This window comes from Equus caballus, chromosome 18, assembly GCF_041296265.1.
Source record: "Equus caballus isolate H_3958 breed thoroughbred chromosome 18, TB-T2T, whole genome shotgun sequence".
In the NCBI taxonomy this organism is placed as follows: Eukaryota; Metazoa; Chordata; class Mammalia; order Perissodactyla; family Equidae; genus Equus; species Equus caballus.
The window spans coordinates 50,890,675-50,910,302 of record NC_091701.1 but is presented as its reverse complement, the minus strand read 5'-3'; the positions used below and the strand labels follow the sequence as shown (position 1 = coordinate 50,910,302).

General features: G+C 38.5%; 1 protein-coding gene across 8 annotated transcripts in view; it reads right to left on the bottom strand.

Moving 5' to 3' along the window:
* Positions 1-18,292, bottom strand: part of ERICH2 (glutamate rich 2) — a 28,525-nt gene extending 10,233 nt beyond the window's left edge. For 2 of the 8 annotated variants that reach the window (XM_070241997.1, XM_070242000.1), the window contains exons 1-9: positions 18,159-18,292; positions 17,406-18,015; positions 10,434-10,469; positions 9,423-9,453; positions 9,173-9,221; positions 8,910-8,946; positions 6,718-6,813; positions 4,173-4,321; positions 1,093-1,280 (exon numbers count right to left, since the gene is read on the bottom strand). In XM_070241997.1, coding sequence (XP_070098098.1) covers positions 1,093-1,280; positions 4,173-4,321; positions 6,718-6,813; positions 8,910-8,946; positions 9,173-9,221; positions 9,423-9,453; positions 10,434-10,469; positions 17,406-18,007 — 1,188 coding nt within the window. In that variant the 5' untranslated portion in view covers positions 18,008-18,015; positions 18,159-18,292. Of the gene's footprint in view, positions 1-1,092; positions 1,281-3,493; positions 3,609-4,172; positions 4,322-6,717; positions 6,814-8,909; positions 8,947-9,172; positions 9,222-9,422; positions 9,454-10,433; positions 10,470-17,243; positions 17,290-17,405; positions 18,021-18,153 lie in introns of those variants that run through there. The other 6 variants (XM_070242003.1, XM_070242001.1, XM_070241999.1 and 3 more) reach the window with 6 other exon arrangements.
* Between the last annotated feature and the right edge of the window lie 1,336 nt (positions 18,293-19,628).

Sequence of the window (19,628 nt, the reverse complement as noted above, 5' to 3'; positions counted from 1 at the left end):
AAAAAAAAAGAACATCAGTGATCTTTGGGACAATATTGGGTGATCTAACATACATGTTAATTGTAGCCTAGATGAAGAGAGAGAGGGCAGAGATCAGAAAAAAATATTTGAAGACTTAAAAATTGAACATTTTTCCAAACCTAGTGCAAACTATAAACTCATAGATCCAAGAATCTCAATGAACAGAAGAAATATGAAGAAAACCACATCGTGGCACATCATAACCAAATTGCCAAAAATAGTAATACAGATGAAAAATGTTTAAAAGACAGACAAAAAGACATATAAATGACGTCTAAAGATAAGACGAATAAAGATAAGATGATGAATAAATATAAGATGATGAATAAAGATAAGAATAACAGCAGACGTTTTGTCTAAAACTAAGCAAACTATTAGACAATGGAGCAATCTTTCAAAGCACAGAAAAAACCTGGTAACCTAGAATTCTTCAGGTAACGTACCCTTTAAAACTGAAGGTGAAATTAACACTTTTTCAGACAGAAAAAAGCTGAGAGAATTCAATGCCAGCAGAACTGCATTACAAGAAATACTAGAGGAAGTTTTTCAGGTAAAAGGAAATACTATCAGGTAGAAATTTGGATCTACATGAAGCTCTGAAGAACAGAAGAAACGTGTACCAAAAAAGATACTTTCCAATTTTAAAAAAATCTTTTTAAAAGAAAATTGGCCATTTAAAACAAAAATAATAATGTATCCTGGGGCTTATATGCAGAAGTAAATGTATGACAACAATAATACAAAGGAAGAGAAGGGAGAAATGAAAATGTACTGTTATGAAGTTCTTACAATATACATGAAGACAAAAAGTTGTGCAATATTAATTAAAGGTAGACTGTGATACCAATACAAGTGAGGTAAAATTGCCTTGTTATTCATAGAATTATCAGTAAATGTTTATGTGCAATTTTTGCATGTGACATTTCAGGCTTCAACGCCTTTGCACTGCTATTTCCTATGCCAGGAATGCCTTCTCCCTTTGTTTACCAGATTTTTTAAATCTTCAAGGCTATACACTATTTAGTTATTTTAGTATTTTTAAGTTTCTTAAATTATCCAAGTAAAACTTACTTCTGCCATTAACTCTAATGGGGCATGAGTATCCTTATTAGAGGTACTGTCTTCGTCATTATCTTCATCATTGGTATCATCTTCACCATCATCATCTGTTGATTCGGACAACTTATCATCAATATCTTGAAGGCAATATTCACTAATTTTCTCCTGCTCTGCAATGACTGCATCTTTGCCAACCCCACCTAAAACAGAATATATGTAATTTAATCAATAAATATTGAAAAATTCAAATATTTAAAATGGTTATTCCTAAATTATAATGTAGTAAGTGTACATGTTTACTACATGGCTTCCTGTTCTGGAGTTTATTTTTTTTTCATGACTAAACAGCACTGCAATAAATTTAACCCAATTTCCATTTCCAAAAAAGGTAATAAAACTGCCAAGTGAAAGATGAAAAAGCCCAAACCAATTAATATTGAGCTGATGTCAGTGTTAATTGTTTAGTGCATGAAATTTTAATAAACGGAAAAAAGTTTTGTTTGTAGAATATAATAATTTCAAGAAAAAAGAAATTAATGCTATTCTATCTCCAGAAATATATTTCCTCAATTGTTCTAATGAGAAGGTAAATACTAAATAAAGAGCTTGGAGAGGAAAAGTAAGACTGCAGAGGCTGAGAAGCAAATAAGTTGTCTTAGGCAGATCGTGTCAATCCTTGGATATCTGAGAATAAAGTTCTCTCTCTCTCAACACACACAGACACAGATTTAGGAAGAGACACATGTGAAGTATTCTATCAATGACCAGAGGTTACATAACATTCTTAACGATTCTTCTTAATGTCAAGCCACAGTACCTACGACTAAACACAGATGACTGAAAAATAAAAAATAAGCATTACTAACTACTCGTTCAGTGCGCAGCACTATGCTGAGACCCAGGAACACAAACATGAACAGTCCTTGACCTCAGGGTGCTCGCTCACACTCCAATGGGGAGTCAGAAACATAAGGGATAATGATAAAACAGTATGAAAGTACAGTGATAAAGATGAGTACAAGGTAAATGGGAGCACAGAGGAGGGCCCCAACTTGGTCTGGAGGGCGTTCAGGAATTGCCAATCTGAGTGGATCAGTTTTTCCAAGGGGAGGGGACAGCATGAGCCAATGCAGAAATAAGAATGTGTGTGGAGCTACAAGCACTTTGATGCTGCTTAAGGGCAAAGGTTGAGGCTGAAATGGTGACAGACGCGGCTGGAGGGGCAGGCAGGGACTAGCGGGATAATGGAGGGTCTTGCTGGCCAGCAGCCTTGGAGTTAGGACTTAATCCTAAGAAAGAAGGGACTACTAACGAAAGATTTTAAGGAGGGAAATAAGTATGATCAATTCTGCATTTCTGAAGGAACACTTGGATAGCAGGGTGGAAAGTGTATTTGAATGGAGACTAAAAAAAAAAAAGAGCAAGGAGAGAGGTTAGAGGTCTCTTTAAAAAGTCCAAGTGAGAGATATGATGAATGATAGGGCACTGGTAAAACAGGAATGGAGAGGAGGGGACAGAGAAATACTTAGGTAAAATCTCCACGGCACAGTCTATTGGGACACTTTCCAAACTTCAGTAATTCCTATTCTACCTTCACCTATTTTGCCATATATGAGTATCATCTACACTATTAATAGTTTTCTTTGAACCTACTTATAAATTGTCAGATCATAAATATTATCATCTACGAAACCGATGGATATAGTAATAAAAGTAACATAATAATCATAACTAACATTATATGCCATTACTCTTCTGAACACTACATATGTTAACTCACTTAATTCTCTCAACATCCCAATGAGGTGTGTACTATTTTTATCCCATTCATAGTCGAAACTGAGGGACCGAGAGATTAAATAACCTGCCCAACTTCACACTACTAATTAAGTGGTAAATCTGGGAGTCAGTTTGTCTCCTGAGTCCATATTCTTAACTATGTCTTATATTATTTTTTTCTAACACACATTAAAATATACTACTATTAAAATAATTTTTTTAAAAACAGTACTATTTGTTTCCTAAAATTATCTCTTTGGGAAACACTACTGTGTGAGCTGAGCAGCTCCTTTGGCCCTACAGACGTCTTCCACAGTTTCAAACTGAACTTGTGCCACACCACCCCTTTCTTGTAAGATTTTGAGTGTCTGGGAAGTCTTGTGAGATGCTTTCTTTGATGGGAGTGCGGCCATGAGCTACTCTAAATAACAGAAACACTTGTGTTAGAAAGAAGAAAGTGAGGAAATCCAATACTCAAGAGGAGACAATGTTAAGAAAACACAGGCCACAAAAAAGGAAAAATTGGTAAAACTCCTGACTTTAAAGCAAACTCCTGACTCTAAACAAAAAGTGCTACCCTGAAAAGGATACCAAGTCCTTCCAAGAGGATGGCGGGGCTATTCAGGCCATCTACCTGCTTCTGTTTCATTTACAGTCTCCATCGGCTCACAACCAGCCTGATCTTCCAGTATGCACCGCCTGTTCACTGACTTATCACACTGATGTCATCAGGGAAGGTCACAATAGGGAATTAGGGACTTTATGTGATGTCACAGGAATGGTCTCATGTCAATCCACAAACACTTACTGAGCATCATGAGAGAGGTTTCCTGATCCCGAGATCTAAGGTGGTCTTCTTCCAGGTGCCATTTATTTACTTCATAGCACCCAAAACAACCTGTCATTGTCTTATTTGTGTTTTTTTTTTCATTATTTTTAACAGCTGGCTATCTCCCACTAGAATGTGAACTTCATAAGGGCAAGGATCTTGCCTATTTGCCAAGTGTTGTATCCACAGCTTCTAAGCCAGTGCCTGGCATTCAATAAACCATTGTTGAATGAATGGAACTTGTTAATGCTTTCATAGGTATTTTAATTCACTCTAAAATTTAATACTCTATCATTATCATTTTATGTAATGTATACCCATGAATTCCTTGCCTGACTGCATATCAGAATTATCCAGTACATGAATTTGAAAAATTACTGGTTCCCATGACCCACCCCAGACCTACAGAGTTGTCAATATCCCAGAGTCATGGATAAGGAAGGCTAGATTAGAAGCTACAGTTACTCAAAACAAATATTATTACCTTTGCTTTCTTTTAAGAAGGAAGATGACCATAGCTTAGACTGTAGATTTGTTTCTATGTCTTTATTCTCAATACTCTTTGAAGATACTCTATTTTCAGTATTCTTTAAAGAGACTTTATTTTCAATATTTTTTGAACAGACTTCCTTCCTAAACATTGAAGTAGAAAATGAAAACATACTTCCTTAGGTCACAATTCTGTTTAAGGCTTTATATGGATTTACACACACACATTTAATATAGATACACAATATACCAACAATAAACTAAATAGCTAAACAGCAGTATCTTCTTTGTGGAAAAGCATTAAAAATAATTTTTACTGGGGCCGGCCCGGTGGTGCAGCAGTTAAGGGCACACGTTCTGCTTCAGCGGCCCAGGGGTTTGCCGGTTTGGATCCCAGGTGCGGACATGGCACCGCTTGGCACGCCATGCTGTGGTAGATGTCCCACATATAAAGTAGAGGAAATGGGCACGGATGTTAGCTCAGGGCCAGTCTTCCTCAGAAAAAAGAGGAGGGTTGGCAGATGTTAGCTCAGGGCTAATCTTCCTCAAAAAAAAAAAAAAAAAATTTTACTGATGAAAATTCTATTTCTATTTGGCATTTATTGTTGTGTAATGATTCTAACAACCTTTTCAGAGTTCTTTAACACAGAACATGTAGGCATCAGTTACATGAATGTCCTTGGCACATCATTGTGATAGAAGGAATAAAACTATTTAAGGAATACTAGCTTTGAGGGTTTTTTTCTTTAAGTTTGTAAATCAATTCTAAACATTGCTAAATGCTACACTTATGGAGAGAGTCCAACACTGACATTAACCCTTGGTCATAATACAAAAAGCGTGCTTTTTCTTTAAGTAGCTGAAATAGAAACAGCTTAATTTTCTCTTTTAGCCTTTAAGCGTGAAACTGCATGTTAATAAATAAGGCATTGAGACAGGATTCTTGCATGGTGCACTCTGTTTACAAAGACAGGCACACACGCTGGTAGAAAAGTAACCCCAAGTCTGTTTTTCATGGTCTTAAGATTCTTTTAATATGTCTCCTTTACCAAGTTTAAAAAATTCAACTTCTAGTTTTCATGGAAAGATATAAACTATTATTTTCCCCCCCGAAGTTATGGTGGATCTCTTTTTTCCCCACTGAAATGTGAATCCAGAACATTAGTTAAGTTAGTGGTCTTGGACTGTGATTTAGCGAATAGGCTGAACAACATGTCACAGTCTTAACACTAAGACTTAATACTAGTCTTAATACTAATACTTAATACTAAGTATTAGTATTCTTAATACTAAGAATGGAATCTTCACTTCCCCAGTATATGCTGCTAAGCAAAATCCCTCTCTGGTAATGAAAAATGCACAGCAAAGATAATTTACATTTGTTCTGCCTCTGCCCTCCTCGATTTTCTAATTGTGAAATAAAGCATCCACGAAGAAACTCTACATATGAAAAGTTGAGAAGTCACTTAAATATTCAATTTCTAGCATGGTGAGATTCCTGTTATGCCAAAGGTCACCACAAGTGATTATTAGAAATTATATGCTCTAATATCTAATCTAGACAAAAGGGCTTTACTGTCTTTTTTCCCCCCACGAATTACAGCATTTTGTTGAATCTAAGATATCATCTACTTACTATAAGACATAGCACGATTTAAGAAAGAAAAAGCACTGCCAAGTTAAAGTGTGAGATGCCATCAATTGTAAGAGATGTTAAAATATGAAGAAAATATGTGTGCTTCAGAATCTATGAAACATAGTCCCCATATATTCACTAAGCTATATGTCTAAGGAGGGGAATTTATCTAGTATAATTCTGGGTATTTGAATAATTGGAAATACCTTTAAAAATCCTAATGACACAACACACAGGAAGCCACATACTCAACAGCCTGAAGATAAATGGGATATTACTATTTGGAAGCAGTGAACATGCCATAAAATAAGTATGAGAACTGAACATCATTTTAATAGGAAAATATGAATTCCTCTTCTGCTCACTCTCTGTAGTCGTTCTCATCCACACTTTCAAAGAATCAAAGGCCCAAAGTCCAACCTCCTCTTCAATTACAATCTATTGCCTCTCATTTGAAAAAGTAATGTTATTTATGGTAATAACGCCTCTAACCATTTAAGAAAAACAGATAACTAGTATACGCAAAAAAGATCTGTTTTCTTTAATTTAAATACAATTTAAATTGTAACTATCACTTCCTCAAGTTACAATTGAGGAAAGAATTCAAATTTTTACTTTATGTAATATCCTTTGTAAATGGAAGGTATTTAATTTACTATTTCCTAAGGTTAGAGGGTTAGTCCAGTTAGATATCCCACGGGAACATACTTATGCTAGGGGATAGATAACCTAGGTGTTAGGGTTGTTCCTCAGTATGTTAAGAACATTAGGCGTATTTATGAAATGTCCCCAAATTTGTATTGGAATTAATAATTTTTTCAGGAAGTTTATATTTTAAACTTTGTTTTAAAATGATTTATATTTGCCAAACATGGGCCTAAAAACAAAATTAATTAAAACTTACTTTTCTGAGAATGTCTTAGCTACATTCAGAGAGACTTGTGCTGGTGAGGCATAAAGTTTGCTTGCTAATCTTGGTCTGCGTTCAAAGAGGCATTTACTTAAAGCAGGAAAACGGAAATAAAAAATAACCTGTTATTTTAGAAACGATAATACATATGATTATGAAATAAGCTATAGATAAAATTTTTTCAACCGTGCTGCGGATGTGCTTCAGCCATTTCCCCCTCACATCTTTAAGGATGCTCGAAAGCTTGACCAAAAAACCAACAGATCCAAAGTCCAATACCTAAAAAACTTTGCCCAGCATTAAAGATATATTTTACTTTTACTGCTGAAAATAGTTAATTAAGTGCAATTTGCTGGGTAGACAAAATCTTTCACACATGGATCCACGGGGAAAAAAGGAAATGATACACGCGGGCTTTGTGTGCACAGAAGTTTGAAACTCTTGGTTTATAAAGTCCACACACTTGAGTCTCTGCCTAGAAAGAAGAATCAATTGAAAGATTAAAGCAGAGAACTGGTGCAGAAAGAAAACCTCTAGTTTTCCCTAACCCAACTTGGATAGGACCTTTTGGCAAATTCCACTTGCCAGTCAGACTATGGAGCCAGTAGGAGGGTGGAGATTAGAATGGAAGCTACAATGGCAAAATTTATCAACTGTGCAGGTCAGTTACACTGCTCCACAAGCAAAGGGCCCCCAGGATTTTCTGTTTTCTTACTTGATCATTTTTTTCCAAGACTGGCCCTGTTTACCTCCAACTCTGGGTAAGGTACCTGGGGTGACAAAGCCACTCACCCGTGAAGCTTACTGGCTACCCTAGTCATTCCTCCTTCTCTCCTATTCCAAACCACCACCAACTCAAACTCTTCTCTGCAAGTGAATCGAAGGGAACATGATCATTTAGCCCTTGCAAAAAGCAGTGTCGTAAGCAGAAACAATTATTAATGAGATCAAGAGAACACGTGATCACTTTGCTTTTCTATTTTTGCCTAGGCTGCCTTTGATTCACCCCTGGATTTAACTACCCCAGGATGTAGATTACCCCTTGCTCCAGTTTCAACACTGTTACCACAGTCTATGAACAGTGGGACTCATAGACACAATAGTAATTATCTTCATTAATGGCCTATTAACTTCCCTTATTATTACTGAAAGTTATATCATATTTCCCTCAAAGACTACCAAAATTTTCTTAGACCTTTTTATTTAAATATGTTTTCAACCATGTAATAGGATATATATATTTACATATAGATTAACAAATTCAACAGGATATTTATTTTTTCTGATTTCTATAACATTTAATCTGAAATAAACATAGATTCTCTGTCATTGATCTGGTATACATTACTTTTTCTTTAATATAAAATATGTATTTAACATATAATTTACAAGGTGGATTCTAATTTTAATTTTTAGCTTTGATAGTAGGAAAATGAAAATATGTTATATAAGTTGGAATTTTTCCCAGCCAATAATATTCAGAATAAACCAAAACAACATCAATGTGAATAGAATCCCACTAGAATGGTGCCCACCAATCTGTCAACAATTGATCTCTATGCATGTGTTTTATGATCAACTTCAAAGCATAATTTTTCATTACAGAATAATGGAAACAATAGACTATTTTTTTCAGGGGGCAGGAGATGATCATAACAGGAAGGGCTTTGATGAATTATCAGAATCAATCCCTTGAACAAAGCGAGTACTTAAGGTTTAGCTACTAAATTGAAACTGGACTGATTCTTTTTAACACCAATCTCTTCAACTAGTTGGGTGATTATTTTCCGTATTTATGAACAATTCATCTCACAGTAAATAAAGAATCTGTTTAATTTTAAAGTATATATTCATTAAAGAGATATTCTGAAAGAAATGAGCAAGTATCAAAGGGAAAAAGAAATGAGCAATGAAAATTATCTAAGTAAAATATAGACTAAGTGGTTAAGCATTTAAAAAGTAGAAGGGAATATTATCTATACCTCTACATTTTTATCAAAATTCATTTTTCAATTTAAATGTCCTTTTATCTAGGAACAATTGCTTTGACTGAAGCAAAAGCTAAAGTGCTAATCCATGCATTTCTGGCCTTTCAAAATTAATTGGGTGACAAATGATAGCATTATCTAGTTCTAATTGCTTAAAAGCCATGTGATAGATCAGCCGTGCAACCAGAGACATCATACTTTGACATTGTTTCACTTGGTTCAATCATCACTTTTTCTGAAAGAGAAGAAAAAAAAACCTCAGTATTTTATCAGTAGTGATGTTCCTAATAGAAATTCTTGATTGGCAAATATTTAGGCACTTTTTGAATGACAGACAATATAATAAAGGATTTAATTGCTAAGTCTTTTGACCACATTCAACCATTCCAGTAGACTATCTTCCTAATACTTAGGACAAAATGGCAGTCAAACATATTCTTTTTAAGTAATAAATCATTTACCCTTTGGATCCAACACAAGCAACCTGCCATTCTGTCTATATTTTGGTGCCTAAAATAGAAGCAGAAATAAAAACTAGCATTATCATTATTTTAGTTTGAGGTATTTGAAATAATTTATAGCCTTTATATAAACATTTCTATTATCTAGGCTAAAAGGTAATTTTATACTAAAGCCAATTATTCAAAAACTATATAAATTGATGATAAAATAGAACTAAAACATTTTTAAAAATAGTTTAGGTAGTCTTACCTTTATAGCATCTGTCTTGTCTAGATAATTCCTGCAAAAAACCAACATATTTACTTCATGTCTTTAAACATTTGTATACATTTAGAACATAAATAAAACAGAATGCAGAACTCAGTCTGTCTGTAGGGTATTGTGGAAGTATTTTGTTTTTGCATTTAGTAGCATTATTTCCATCCTAACTGAAAAACCTCATTCTTCTGGATTATGAAATTGGGTTAAAAAAGAGTCTAGAGAAATTAACTCTTCCCTTTCTCTGCACTTCATCCCGGAGTTCATGTAAAAAGAGCTATAGGAATAATGCTGCATGTTAGAAAGTGGTGTCTTAAATAAGCCTCTAATTCTGTTATCTTTTTGGTTGCACATAACCTGGACTCCACACGTAGATGCAGATACAATCGACAGCAGGTTAAGGACTCCCCTTTCCCGCCGAGCTGACCCGAGAAATCACAGATTCAGCTCGGCTCATGTCTACAGTACCATCTTTCTTCCCTGCTTTAACAAGACGATATGCAAACCAAACTATCTGCCACATTCCAGTTCATCCGTGTTATGAAAAATACCTTTATAGAGTGCATATAAGCCAGAACAAGAAATTTTTCCATATTTCAAGATATAGTATTTTTAATAAAATATTATTTCAATAAATACATTTAGAAATTAACATTTGATTTTATCCAAAAATATCTTTTAAAATATAATTCTTACCTTATAAGTTTCTTATTAACACTTTTTTCTGTGTTTATTAACACTTACAGATTATAATGTTTTCTCTGTGAATGTTTACCTTTCTTAAGTCACTCTATATAGACTGATTCTCCTATAAGTTGGCCCTTTATAGTTTTCGATAAATATCATTCTCATTATAAAGGGAAAAATCAACTCAAGGTTTTTTTTATGAGAGAGGCTACACGTACGTTTTTCATAAGTAACAATTCATTTGCCCTCTCCTCCCCCAACACTTGTCCCCACATCCCAAGCCAGACTTTTAAAACTAGTAGCAGTCATACATACCTAGGAATTTCTGGAATACAAAATTCAAGGCCAAAACTGTGGACAATAAAAGGGAAGCTTCATTATTTTGTGTTCAATTTTTCTCTTTTTCAATCTGTCTCCCTCACACTGATTTGCACTCCCAAATAAAGCAGCAGCATACAAACTTTTGCCTCAGGCTTTCTTTCTGGGGAACCCTGACCAAACCAGACATTATATATGTTATTAATCTGATTATCCCTCTGAGCAGTTCACAGAAAGCTAAAGTCCATCAGAAAAGCAAGGCATCTTTTTGGGAAAAACAGTTGTAGAAGACCAAACTCTAGGAGAAACGAAAGATTTTTTACTCCTAATTCTCTAGGGCTGTAGCGCTCAGAAGCTCAACCAGTGCAATAATGAACCAAATAAGGCCTGAAAGAAATCTAAGATGACCTCTCCTAGGAGCTGCTTTCACTCCACAAATTTCCACAATCCTGTGGGTATCCACATGTCTGGGTAGACATCCCCTGTATATTTAGAGCTCTCCTCTCCTTTCTAGCTCTAGGATCTTTACGGATTGCTACATTTCACCCATTATCTGGATGAAACATCAATGCATATAATTCTCTCATTTTCACTTGGTTAAAGGAAAACCTAGGGTGGGCAGATCCTAGTCCTTGATGGAACTCAGGCTCTTCTAGGATTGGCTTTATTATTACCTAGAAGTGTCTATTTAATCTTCTTTCACAAAACTGAACTCCGTGGGGCAGTACAGAGTAATACTCAAGAGTCGGAGGGGCTCTTGAGTGAAAGAGACTGGATTCACATCCCAGTTCTGCTACTTCCCATGTGAGCTTGGCCAAGCTACCTAACTTCTTTAGGCCTCAGTTCCTCCATCTGTAAAATAAGGATCACAATGGTACCAACTTCACTGGATCATCATAAAGGATGATCTCAGTAACGTGTTTAGCACAGCACCTGGCATATAGGTGGGACACTGTAGGAACAACTTGATGTTTTCTCTAAAGGAAAAATTGGGAAGATGTCCTATGGGGCTGATTAAGATTGCTTAGGGAAACAAAAAGGAGGCTTTACTGTGACTGAGACAAGCAGACTAGCTCTGAAGACTTTTAATTAATTAATTAATTAAAAAATCACATAAGCCCCAAAGTAATGATACTTGCTTAGAAAGATCACTGACTCCAGGGAAAAAGCAGAGTAACAGAACACAGGTAAAGTTAAAGCAGTGCCCAATAAGCTGGGAAGAATGAGGTACATTGTATAGGTAATATATATTTTTCAAATAACTATCAATGTGCAAAAATTATCTCTGAAAGGAAGTGCTTTCAGAAAAGAAACTGCTAATATTGGTTGACTCTGGGGAAGAAGGAATGGCTGCAGAACTAGGGTGGGAGGGAGTTTTTAACTTTCTGTCCATTTACACCTCTTGAACTTTGAACAATATAAATATATTACTATTTAAAAATAAACAAATACAATTTAAAATTTGCAAAACGATTTGTATCTCTACATTTATCCATCTCTTACAGGCATGAGAGCAGTATGGTGGCCTTGTGCTACTTCAATTCTCTTCTCCACCCAGTGGCACCTGTTCAAATTGGGGTCATGGTGTCCAAAAGAACGGTATACAGGCGCACACCTTGTATATTTATTACCATTGATTATGGTTAACATTATCACCACAACATTCATTTAATCACCCCTGCACATCTCCACCAAGTGTACCCCCTGGCTTTTGGAACGTGAGCAGACTCTCCTAATGTCTTTCAACAGTTCCAATGGTAATGGGAACAACACAGTTACAACAGTTTCTAATTTTCATGTAATATTCAATGTCTACTTAAAACAAACATGTGATAAGCACCTACTATATATTGATATGTCTGTAATAAGCTCTGGGGATACAAGAGAAGCTCAGAATTTTATAGGGGAAACAAGTACTAACTCCCTATATATATGGGACAGACTAAGCTTCAAAGTACTGTATTAAATGCTTCCCTCTAAGGGGCTCCAATGTAATTTTCCATACTGCCCAAACAGGATCAATCGAATCCCTTCCTTTGAGTTCATGAACTGGAGATACCCAAGAGTCAGTAGGCAGTGAAGGCAAAATTGAAAAGACAGAGGAAGAGCGAGTCCAGCGAATGGAGCTGTCCCTGAATAACCTTCCAGTTCCAAAATCCCATTCTGAGGCCTATTCTCTGGGTTTGCTATATTCCCCCAGGTATTATAATTTCTACAAGTGTTCTTAGAATAAGGTGTTGTCTGTCTTCCTCCTTATGTAGACAAGAGATCCAGCCCACCTGAACACAAGAGTAGCACTGTCCTAAGACAGACCAATTATAGTAATTCATAAGATAACACAGTGACTGGACCAAAGGCTGAGCCAATGATCCAAGCTAAGCTCATCACAACCTTTCTCTGAGACTTTTCCAAGTGGAATTGTCACAAAGGTAGGAGAATATGAGTGTAAAGCTCCCAGCAGCCATGGTTTTAGCCTTCAGGAAAAAAGTGGCCTGAGAACGAAGTAGAATACACAAAAGAATTAGGGATGAGAGATGAAGAGATGAGGGAGTGGTGAGGCTGGAAGGGGGCAGGGGAGGAGAGGGAGAGAGACAGACAGACAGACACAGACATACCCCTGATGATATGAGTCCCTGTTTCCTGTTCAACCTCTGCCTTTCCCTGGGCCAATTTTTCTTTTTGCCAAAAGAAGCTGGAGTTGTTTTTGTCATTTGAAACCAAAGGAGAACTTGACTAATAGGCTCCTATGCCTTGAAACCAAAAGAAGCTAACACATCTGATAACATGTAACAAGAGCTACAATACTAGAATTAACATAGCCCATGGGAGCACAGTGAGACGTGATTAATTATACCTGCTATAGGAAGCAAGACTGAGTCAGGCTCACAATGAAGGTGGCATTATTTAGCCAAGCAGTCAGTCAAATAGAAGGGGAAGAGTATTCTAGTGGTGTGTCTGAGAACGGCAATAGATGAGTCTGATATGTATGTGGGAGCAAATTTTAAAAGTAATTAATTGCTGTATGCTAAGAATTTGGGGCTCTAACCAGTGGGCAATGGATAGAAAACCAAAGACTTTGAAGAACAACCATATATAATCAGCTCTATCTTAGAAAAGAAATTCTGTGGAGGGTAAACCTGAGAGAGAATGGGAGGTGGGGAGACCAGTTAAGAGGCTACTGAAATAGTCCAGAGCAGGGGTTAGCAAACTCCAACCTATGGGCCAAATATGACTTGCTGCCTACTTTTCTAAATGAAATTTTATTGGAACAAAGACATGCTCATTTGTTCGTATGTTGGCAATGGTAGCTTTCAAGCTACAATGACAGAGTTGAATAGTTTCGACAAAGACCATATGGCCTATAAAGTCTACAATACTTATTATCTGGACTTCTACAGAAAAAAGTTTGCTAAACCCTAGTCCAGTGGAAAACTGATGATGTACAAAGCCAGGAAGGTACACTTGGAACAAAAAGAGAGGTGAAACTGAGAGTCACTGGACACACAAGTGAAAAAGAAAAGAATTTGATGGTTCTAGCTTGGATGACTAGGATGAGGATACAAGGGGAAGAGCACATAGTGAGGGATGATGAGTTTGTTTTTGGAAATTCTGAGCTAGAGATGCCTGTAGGTCATGTGAAATCAAGTGTTATTCTATTCTATTGAAAACAGAGTTAGAACTCAAGAGAAAAGATATATGAGACAGCTATGAAAAAGTGGGAATGGATGGTATGGCCCATGCAGAATAAGACAAGGCCAAGGATAGAATCCTGGGAAACACCAACATTTAAGAAGCAGATGGAAGAAAAAAAGATCAGTCAACGAAATACACATAAGTAATATGTAGACAGACAACTAGAGTGGCGGAATGACTATACCACCAGCATAGAAAGTTTTTGGAAAGCAGAAGTTTCTGGAGAGCAGTTCTTACTCATGAGTGTGGGTCTCCCACCACTTTAAAGGTACTCAGATATTGATTGAATGAATAAAACCAGTGGAATTATATAAAGTAACTTAATTGCCTTAGAATGCTCTTATAATTAAAAAGAAAGGCCCACATAATTGGAAGGGATGATTCCTAGAAAGAGTAGGGGAAACGCAGATATAGATTTATTTTTATTAAGAAAAAAATACTGAAAGACTTACATAGAAAGATGGGTAGTATTAATCAGAAGATGAATGTATCTGGCTAAATAAGTATATAAAATGTGCACAAGAAAATGATTTGTAAAGGCATAATTATGTGATTATATAAGTTTGAAAATATTCTTATGTAAATTAAAATGTACTTTGGGAGTCAGGGCACATCAGGGTGGAGGTCATCACAGGCTCATTTCTAAAAGAAAGGGCTTGGTTCTTGGCTTCTTAGCTATATTAGTCTGGACTCTCGGTTGCAGAAACAACGCTCAAGTTAGCTTAGGCAAAAAAAGAGAAGTGTTGGCTCACAGCATCCAAGAGTTGAAAACCCAAGCTGTGTGGAAGTCAGGACACAGAGGATACAGCTGTGTTCAAGGAGGTGCGTGGGGTACCCCGTCCCTTGTTCATCTCAGCTGCTTCTGCATGTGGGCCTCACTCTTCTCTCTCACTGAAGACAGATTTTCTACACATGGTGCAAAACATGGCTCCCAGTAATTCTTGAGTTTTATGTGATATAGTTCTAGGCTTTAAGGAAAAACTGACTTTCTCAATAGCCATCTAAGTTAATGGCCCAATTAGTTCAGCTAGTTGGGCTACAAAGAATAGACAAACTCATGCCACCCTAAAAAATATCTCTAGTGCCTAGTGCATAAATATTTGTTGAATGAATGGAATGGGAAGGAAAGAAACAAGAAAGCAAAGGAAAAGAATGTATTAAACTAGAGCTTCACTGTCCAATATGGTAGGCACCAGCCACAGGTGGCTATTGAGCACTTGAAATGTTATTAGTTCAATTTGAGATATGCACACCAGATTATAAAGACTTAGTACCAAAAAAAGAACATAAAACATCTCATATCTCCACTCCTTTAGCTAAGTGTTCACTAACCAGCAGCCAATAGGGCCAAATAGGTTTTATTTGGCTTCTATAGGCTTCAAAAAAACCTTTTATAAAATGAGTTACCAACATTTAAATTCAGATTTCACAAAATTCTCCTTTTTGGTTTCTCTTGTAATACTGGAAGACATATTTTTTTCTTCATCCCACTTGTGCAATTGTTTTCTGCTTTTGTACTACTTGTTTCTATAAGCCACCCTGTGTTCTAATAGGCAAGGAATGAATAAATAAACAGACAGCTACATGCTCAGGCCCTGCAACTGTGGTGGGGAGAGAGCGCTGACGAAGCACCACCCTCCATCCTAAAGGAGCTTAGTGGGGAAACATAATAGGATGCGGGGGCAATATTTCACTGCATAGCCTCAAATGTGTATAAAAATGGTTTCAATGATCATCTATCACTTACATTTATATTTAAAAATGACTACCTATAAATTTTATATATTTCCTTTACAGCATAACATAGCGCTAGGAGCCCAGACTCTGGAGTCAGAATGCCTATGTTCAAATCCCAGCAAACTGTGTGACCTTAAGTAACTCCTTAACCCTTCCATGATTCGCTTTCATCAACGGTAAAATGAGGATAAAAATACTACCCACCTCATGGAGTTATTGTGAGGGTTAATAAAGATAGCTAATAATAAATAATAGTAGCACCCATCTCCTATTACAATTATAATTACAATTCCTCCTCCTCCTATTACTATTGTTATTACTAACTACAGCCTAGCAAGGATGGTGTGAAGGTGAACTCTGACTAAGGAAGCCAGTTTTAAGTGCACAATTGAGACTGCCTGGGGCAAAGAAGGGGGTGAAAAGACTGTAGATTTAGCTCAAACGATGGGGGTAGGAAACCGGCGTTCTGAAGTGGTGCAGTGGAATTGAAATTCAACTGTGGTAAACTCTTAAGAGCAGTGCCGTCATTTTCCTGAGATTAAAAAAACAAAACAACTTCAATTAGCAAAAAAACCAAAAAATTTAACAAGATGGATTTGGGGATCCTTGCATTTGGTTTTTAGCCCAATGAAACAAAAGACATTTTTCTTTTTCAGATTTATTTTTAAAAAGCAACTTCCAGGGGTCTTTTGGGGTAACAACGGATATATCTAACTCACCCATGTCGTCAGGGAAGGCAAACGATACATTTATAATAATGACGTATTAGTTTAAATGCTACTGGGGCGCAGTGTGGAGTAGTCAAAAGACCGCAATATCTTGGTTTTGGAAACCTCAAGTCAATCTCGTCATCTCATGGAAGGCTGAAGACTGGACCTTAGAAGAGATCCGTTGTCCAAGCCCCTCATTTTACAGAAGATGCAAACAAGGCGAGGGAGGTGAAATAATTTGCCCAAATTCCACCAAAATTTTTTATGGCCGAGCAAGTTATGTCTAGCGAGTGATGTCTGAACTACAGCCAGTGAGTGCTCGCTTCTATTAGCCATTAAGCTGTTTCCAAAGAAACGTAAAAGTAAAAAAAAAAAAAAAAAGTAAGGGAAAAGGAAGTTTTAAGAAAAGGGGGGGGGGTGGGGGCGAGGACCGAGGGAGGCAGTCAGAAACTCTGAGATGGAACGTGTCTATTTTCATTGGGTTGGTTTTTTGGCTGGGGAGGGGGCGTGCGAATCCGCAGGCAGAGAACGGTGGTGTGGACGCGCCTGTCAGAACTACCCGGTTATCACTCGCACCCACGTAGAGATACACCCCTTCCTCAGTGCCCGACTACAGCCAGAGGAGGAAGCCCAGTGCGAGGCGCACGTCCAGCCTCGCGGATCCTACCTTCTCGCGCGCCGCCTCGGCAGCCGGGGGGCCGCAGAGCCCGAACCTGGAGGGGGCAGAGAAGTTCGCGGGTTCAGGCGCCGGGCCTAGGGGGATCCAACGAGAGGGCTGGGTCGGGCTGCACACGGGGATGGGGGAGAGGGCGACCCGCACGCCTCTTACCCGCTTGTGGTCCTCTCACGCCGGCCATCGAAAGGGCAGACACCCCAAGCCAGCTCTGCTGGCAGCTTGCGCGGGGTTCGGAGCAAGGAGCCGGAGCCGCCCCGTCGCCATGGAGACGAGACCAAGCGCGGCTGGATCCCCGGGAACAGTCGAGGGGAGCGGCGGAAGGGAGGGGGCGGGGGCGGGGGCGCGGGCGAGGGCGGGGCGAGCTCCGGGACGAGCGGAGCGGCAAGGAGGGGGCGGGCCGCGCCCTGGGAGCAGCGGAGGGCGCCAGACGGCGGGGGCGGGACGGGGGCAGCCCGGGGCGGGCCCGAGAGGCGGAGCCGAGGGGGCGGGACGAGCACGGGATGGGGCTGAGGGGGCGGGGCGGGACGAGCCTGAGACAGGACTGAGGGGCAGGGCGGGGGCGGGACGGAGGCCGAGCAAACTCGGGGAGTCACGGAAGGGGCGGGGCGAGACGCCGGGGACCGAGCCAGCCCCGCGGTTCTGGGGATCCCTCCGCGCCGCGAATTGGGTCCACACACCCTCGCACTCACTTGCGCACGCGTACTGGTTACTTTGAGGACGGCAGAAGGGAGGGGTCTTGGGATTTGGTTGTCCATACCTGATCCTGTTCTTAGCGGGCAGAGGGAAAATGAGGGGCCTGGTTAATGTTTAAGCTTGTAGAGTAAAAGGAGAAGTCTTGAATTGGGAAAGAGGGTTGTCCCTAGAAGTGGATGAACAAGTGTCCCCTGCAGGACTTGGTCGCCCAACCTGAGGTCGCCCCCAAAAGATTATGGTTTTCCTGGGGGGTGGCTGGACGCCGGTTTCCCCAGAAACCAGGTTGGAGTGGTTAGAACCAGGGATTCTTCTCTCCCACCAGCTGGGGCCAAGTACCGAATGAAATTGACATTGGCCAATGGGAGCTTTTACTGCTTAAATAACTGCTTTGGTCACAGAAGGGGGTGGGGGAGCGTTTCTATTAGAAAATTCTAATTGTTCCTCAAGCTTGGCGTCTAGGAAGGAATTGGTGGTTTTTCTCCACTTTGGATGTAGGGAAATCACTAGGATTGATTTGTTGCTAGGCATCGTGTTTTGAAGGAAGCCCGTTAGTTGAAATCATATCTGGATTCGAATTTCAGTAAGTTGCCACGTGATGTGAGGTATAATCGGTATTTAATCTCTGGGGTTAGGTGCCTTCTGGGAATAGGTACCTTGATAGATGGTTGTGAGCTTCAAATGATATAAAATGTATAAAGCTCTGACATGTAGAAGATACTTAATAAATAGCAATTTTTAAATTATTGTTATTATAAAAATAGAACCAGGTGGACCATTTCAGGAACCAAGAGTATACAGAGATCGTTATTTTTAACTTCTCTTAATCATCTGTCCACATTCACTCTAAATCTCCTTGGAACCCTGGATGGTAGGAAAGAGGTAAGAGGAAAAAAGCCGGAATGGAAGTTTTTTGAAGAACTCAATGAAGTCATTGACAAATACACCCTAATTTGATAAGGACACAGCAAACGGCTACCTCCTCTATTATGGGAACACCCTTAGATATGATGAAGACTTTTCGTTTAAACAAGGCAAAGGGAAATTCATTATATTTCTTGACTAATACCTTTGAAAACGTTCGTTTTTATGAATTTGCTTAGTACTGATAAATGGGTAATGTCTGACTGGCTATTCCTATGGTCCTACTCCAAGGAAAGTAAGAACACCTCAACTCTAACTGAATGAGCTTCCTCTCCTAACGCCTCTACCCGCCCCAAATAAGATCAAGACCATTTGTAGAATGCAGTGTTTTCAATATTTATTTTTTGTTCCTAAAAGACAGGGCAAAAATGATTTAATGATGTTGGAGAATAAAAATATTTCTCCGCATGGAGGAGTGGTTAGATCTGGCTTCCACCTTGGGCCTCAAGGTCTTCAAGTAGTGGAGATAATATACACTACTTGCCCCTGGCTTAAAACATGAAATGAGAGAAAATAAGCCCCTGACGCAGAGCCTGGCACATGATGATTGATCAACAAGTCCTAGCTATTGTTATTACTTCTACTATAATATTATGTATATGAATAAAAGTGCCTACTTCCAGGGTAGCTGTAAGGATTAAAGATCATTTAGGTAAAGTGCCTGGCCCAGTGCGTATTTGAATCCGTGATGGTTATTTCTCTCTGATGAAAAAACATTACATTTCATCTTTGTATAACTTGAGAAATAATTCACCTACCTCT